Source organism: Lampetra planeri, chromosome 24 (genome assembly GCF_965212315.1).
Source record: "Lampetra planeri chromosome 24, kcLamPlan1.2.h2, whole genome shotgun sequence".
Lineage (NCBI taxonomy): Eukaryota > Metazoa > Chordata > Hyperoartia > Petromyzontiformes > Petromyzontidae > Lampetra > Lampetra planeri.
In genome coordinates, this window is record NC_136130.1 from 7,743,032 (window position 1) to 7,748,832 (window position 5,801).

Consider the following 5,801-nt stretch of genomic DNA (forward strand, 5'->3'; position numbering starts at 1 on the left):
GCACGATTGGCTACGTAGGGTACGAAAGAAGTTCAACGTACGTAGCTCACTCTGCCACCCACGCTCCATCCTGTCCCAGTTTCCTCCTCCTCCTTCACCTGCCTACAACCCCTAGCCCACCGCACCCTCCCCCCAGACACACCTCACATACACCGCCCTCCCCCCCCCCCACCTCGTGTTCATGACCCCTATCAGCTTCCTGTCACCTTCTCTGTCTGACACCTCCTGCGTGGAGGCGTGTGCGTGTATTGACTGCCTTCGTTTGAAAAGGTGACCTCTGTTGAACCGTCGAATTGAGCAGCAGAATTATCTTAATTTGTATCATCATTGATCACAGTGATCAACATGGTGATCGGCATAGCCATCATGATTACCGTACAGCACAAGCAACAGCAGCGTCGTGATCACGGCGTGTCTTTGCAAAAGCCATAACCTGACTGCCTCGATTGGCAAGGTGACCTCTATTGACACGTGTTTCCGTCGCCATCATCTGCAGGATTATCGTCACCTTGATAATTTACCGCAGTCATCAAGTCATCACATCTACCATCATCATCATCAGCAGCAGGAGCGGTAGCTGCTGCAGCAGGAGCAGTAGCTGGTGCAGCAGTAGCTGCTGCTGCTGCATCAGCTGCACAATCATCATCATCGTCGTCGTCATGACGACCGTGTCTGTGCGTTAACTCTGAAGAGGTGACCTCTGCCGATGAAGGGCGTTTGCTAGCAGCGTGGTCGTCTTCATCAGCAGCAGTGGTAGCACCGTCGGTAACATGAGTTAGTTAATCATGCACCATCACAAATTCCACCACTATCTTCATCATCATCAGCAGCAGCAGCAGCAAGAGCACATCATTATATATTGCGCGTCTTTCGTCTCATGCGCCTGGGTCAATGTTATTTTCTACCTGAACTAATTATCCGTGTCTCTCCTCGTGTCGTCGTCGTCGTTGTTTTTGCGCGGCGAGCAAGTGAGTGTCTTTGCATCTCTGCGCGCGCGTGTGTGCGTGCGTCCGTGTTCACGCCGATCTGTGTTTGTTCCTCGCGAGGAGGAAGACCCCTTGGGTTTCTGATCCCTCGCGAAGCTCATCGTCCACACTCAAACCGCAATCGGCGCAAGCCACGTCAGAAATTTCGATTTAAAGCTGCTTTCGTGACTGCAGGGATTCATCTTCTTGGTTCTTTCGGTAAAGTCACGTAGAAGGGAAATAATAAAATAATAAAAATAAAACATAAAAAAATACAATTTTCACGACGTTTCGGCCACAACGCAAGCAGCCGTTGTGGCCGAAACGTCGTGAGAATTATTTAAATATGTATTATTTTTTATTATTTGATTATTTCCCTTTTACGTGACTTTACCGAAAGAACCAAGAAGATGAACCACGTCAGAAAGTTGAATTTTCCAAACACTGGCGATTTTTTTTTTTAAAACCTCTCCAAAATAAAAAAAACACGGCTGCTTGCGTTGTGGCCGAAACGTCGTGAAAATTGAATTTTATTATGTTTTATTTTTATTATTTTATTATTTCCCTTCTACGTGACTTTACCGAAAGAACTAAGAAGAAGAACATCTCCAGTGTACGACCGTGGCCATCCAGAACGGAGACCGCACAACGTGCAACGACGCGATGTCCCGACCCACAAAAACGAAGGGGACGTCAAAGCGACGATACACTACCCCGCAGCTCCTTACGCGGCAATCCGGCTTGACCCCCTTGCGTGTCACATCGTAGTTGTCGCTGGGCATTTACATTATCCGCCATACGACGGCAAGAATAAGTCGTGGCACGACTGCACAAACTTGTCGACCCATTAATCAGTGCCCTACCTTATGACAGACCAATTCACACCTCATTGGTCACCACGTGCCCCTTATGCATCTAAACGTTCATCCTACAAAGTCCCATCCAAAGGGAGAAACGCAAACGAATAGACACAAACACTTGTTTTTTTTGCCCGCATCGAAACGGCTGTACGCCGTGTGGACCCGCAAACTCAATTTCCCTGCACAAGAATACGCTGCCGGAACCGTATGGGTCGACGGCGATGACTCATGTGTGTCCGTGTTCCTGTACATCTCTGCGTCGATACTTCCCGACACCAGAGGGCGCCAACGCTGTACGCGGGCACCACGAGAAACGAGTCAGCTTTATAAAAAAAAAATCACCTCCCTTCCCCCTCCGTTCCCCCTCCCTCCCTCCATCCTCCTCCCTCCCTCCTCCCTCCTCCTCCCTCCCTCCTCCCTCCCTCCCTCCCCCTCTCTCCGCGCCTCGAGTCTGCCCGGAGACAAGGACACGCCGCACGCGACAGATGCGTGTCTCAGGGCAGTCCGCTGGCTCCCCCTGATCATCATAATTCACGCAATGCATCCTCCATCCCATCCCCGCCGCCGTCGTCGCTTCCAATTAGAACCCTCGAATCAACGTATAGAGGCATGGTGCACCAATTAGTGGGGTTACCGGGCGGTAGTAGTCGCAGTAGTACCATTATTGCACCTGTTCGAATCTGCTGCATTTGTATTTTTGTAAATGGAGAGCGGCAAAAATGCGTGCCCCTGTTTTACGCGTTTCTTGAGCGCAAAATCTTGGGACACGGTGCTGATCCGTCTTTTTTTTTAAATTGTGACACGCGTTCTGGAAAGATGGAACCTTGAATGTGTTCAATGCGCGCTGTAAAATGTAGTTTTGCTTGTACAAGAGGCTAACATTTCCTCGAAAAAAGAATGCACTATTTATGAGAGAGAGAAAGAGAAAAAACATTGAATTGTATATTTTTTTTCTTTTTAATTGGTGGATAAAATCACCCCTTTGTAAAAAAAAAACCCAACAGATGGCACAGTCGCGCGCTCTGCAGCGCTCAGCTTTAATGGACGTGGATCGCATCATTCTTTTATGTAAGAGTGGGGGGGTGTGGTTGGTTTGGGAGGGTGACCAGCTGCGGGGTGGATACGCAGAATAATACAGACTGCGCACGGCTCTTTATTCTAGAAACTGCGCACCTCTCCCACCCCCACACTCATCTAATCCCCCACCCACCCCACCACCACCCACCCCACCACCACCACCCCCCTCCTCTCGGCGACTGCGCGGCAGCTGACGCAAGGAAGAGTCCACGCCTCGCTCAGTAATGACTGTCGCGTGCAAATGCGCGCTTTGTTCAAGCACACCCCCCCGCCGCCCCCCACGTCATAATGCACGTGAAAGACCCACACATTTTTTTTAAATGCGTAAAGAGTGCGCTAATTTTAAACCCAAGGAACTATTAATATAGAGTTCTCGCTAATGCAGGATCGTGAGAAGGCTGTGTTGATTTGGGGGGGGAGGGGGGGTGCAGTTTCATTCAGCAGTGGATAGACCACGGGAGATCGTGGATCACCAAAACTCCCGGAACGATAAGACAAAAGCAGAGAATTCAGTTGCATTTTATATATTCTTTTATTTTCTTTGTAATATTGCACAATGCAATAGACGGGAATATAAATTATTATTATTATAATACGTGGATTGAATATGCGTGCATAAATACAATCTTGTGATTGAACAAGAAACACATTATGATCGTGACAGTACTCTTCGAACAAATGGTAAGACAGTAACGCAAGGTATCTCAACTCTGCTATGGCAGTAGTAACACAGTAACAATTATAACAATGCATTGTTAATCTCAAGGTGCAAATTGAAATTCATTGTGCGTAACGTGATGTTACTAGCGGCACTTTCGTGGCAAATCCATTCCGTGCGGTGCGGATACAATTAAATAAAGTTTGGTGAAGTTAAATTAAACAAATAATGTTACCTTAAATAAAAAAACAACAAAAAAAACTCGTGTGTTCGTGTGTGCGTTCCGTCCCCCACTATTCTCGTGGGTTCTGGTAAGTCACTGGGATGCGTTGCGCAGAGAGAGAGAGCCGCGGGGTGAGGCATTAATTCAACCCACCCCACCACAATCACTCAACTCCTCTCGAGACTCTGAACTCCCGACAGCCGCTCAGCTTCCTCAAACAACAAGCCGACTGCACAGTTCAACCTCCTATCCCAGTTCATCTTAAATCATCGTCGTCTTCCTCCTCCTCCTTAAGACTCCAGCCTCGCTCGACCGAAAGTCTTGCCAGGGCACCGATCCGGATCGAACCAGACCGGTCCACGGACCCTCCTCCATCAGGCTCCTTGTTTAGCCTCCAGCCAGCGAAGCCAAACTACGGACCGACTCTTGACGACCACCATCAACCACCATCATCATCATCACCACCGCGGCGGTGGTCGTCTTCGTCGCCGTAACGCCGATGCCCTCATCTTCTTGAGCTCGTGGCGTCTTCTCGCTGCTGCTGTCGCTGCTGCTGCTTCTTCTGCTGTAGCCGCTGCTGCTTTTCAGCCGCTGCTGTAGCCGCTGTAGTAGCTGCCGTTACCCATCGGTGTGGCTGCGCCTCGCCCCCCGTCACGGGGCACGGCACGCCGCTCAGCGCTCGGTGAGGCTCAGACTCGGCACCCACTGATTGCGGTAGCGGCTCTCGGCGCAGAACGAGGCGACCGCGCGAAGGGGTCCCGCGGGCAGCGTCGAGGTGAGCAGCAGGCAGTGCAGGTCTCGGGGCTCGTCAGCGGCGGAGGAGGGAGACGTGCTGGTGGTGGTGGTGGAGGAGGCATTATCGCCCTCCTCCTCCCCTTCGCTCTCGGCTCCCACGACGCCGGTGCCGCTGGAAGCGCTGACGCCGCCGTCGCCGCCGCAGAGCAGCTGAGCGAGACGCGCCACGCCGCGCACCCGGATCACATCGATGTCGTTGTCGCCGCAGAAGGCCTGGATGAGCGTGAAGTGGATCTGCAGGGCCAGGTCGGACTCTTCGTCGGCGTCGGCGGCCAGGAGGCAGAGCACCACGCTGTCTGGGTCACTGTGGAGCCAGGGAGGAGGAGAGAGGACACGGTTAGACACTGTGTACGAGCGGCGAGTCGTCGCGTGTAAACCGTTGCATTACACAATGGGCTATTCTCTACTCGAGACAATCTCATGTGGCGCGCGCGTGCGTGTGTGTGTCCCCGCTAGGTTGACTCGGCATTAAACCGCGCGCACTAAGTGGAGGTCGCAGTGACCATCAACACTCGCGCAGCCAAATATCCCCCGTGCGACTCGCGAGAGAGACGCCTCCGAGCCCCGCGGTTACTCGAGTCCCCGTGTCCCACCCCAACCCACCCTAGATGTGCTGGACGTGAGACTTACGCATTGAGCAGCTTGGCAGACTCGTAGACTCCGACGGTAAGGTCTCCCTGCTTGTGTGCGCCCACCAAGAGCTCCTCCAGCGCTTGCTCAACAGTCTGCATCGCTTGCTCCTCGGTGGTTCCAGTCGCAACCTCCTCCAGGGTCATGTTGCTGATGCTGCTGATGCTGCTGATGCTGCTGAAATTGCTGCTGCTGCTGTTGTTGTTGTTGTTAGCGTCGCTTTGCGCTGAAGCCACAGTGCAGCCGGTCGTAGCAGAGGTAATCCGTTTTCTCGGCGCGACAGCTCTGGGTTTCATAACAAGAGCGGGGTAGCGAGAGAGGGTGGCAGGAGTAGAAGGCGAGAGAGGTGTGGGTCTTCGGGAGCAACGCGCCTCGGTTTATATAGGCGGCTGATTCGTCACCCGTCCACGTGTTCTCCCATTGGCTTGTGGATTCCTCCCCCCCCCACGCCACCAGCCACCCAACCACCCCATGATCCCCCCAAACTGTTTCTCTCCCTCCCTTCTTCTCTCGCTTGCCTCTGCCCCCCCACCACCACCCCCCATAACACACACAGACACGCGCACACATAAACCCGGCTCCCTCCCTCCCTC

The 5,801-nt window shown here is 52.5% G+C and overlaps 1 protein-coding gene across 1 annotated transcript; it reads right to left on the reverse strand.

Annotated features, from left to right (window-relative positions):
- Window positions 1-3,415: 3,415 nt before the first annotated feature.
- Window positions 3,416-5,572, reverse strand: LOC144726704 (growth arrest and DNA damage-inducible protein GADD45 beta-like). The gene is made up of 2 exons (XM_078605522.1): window positions 5,209-5,572; window positions 3,416-4,882 (listed from the first exon to the last, which is right to left on the reverse strand). The coding sequence occupies exons 1-2, from the start codon at window positions 5,502-5,504 to the stop codon at window positions 4,456-4,458; spliced, it is 723 nt and encodes a 240-aa protein (XP_078461648.1). The 5' UTR covers window positions 5,505-5,572; the 3' UTR covers window positions 3,416-4,455.
- Between the last annotated feature and the right edge of the window lie 229 nt (window positions 5,573-5,801).

Bases quoted from the DNA above. Each gene is read 5' to 3' on its own strand.
- LOC144726704 (XM_078605522.1), bottom strand. From the start codon at position 5,504: ATGAAACCCAGAGCTGTCGCGCCGAGAAAACGGATTACCTCTGCTACG. The intron at 4,883-5,208 runs GTAAGTCTCACG...CTGGCTCCACAG, and splicing joins TCTGCCAAGCTGCTCAATGC to TGACCCAGACAGCGTGGTGC.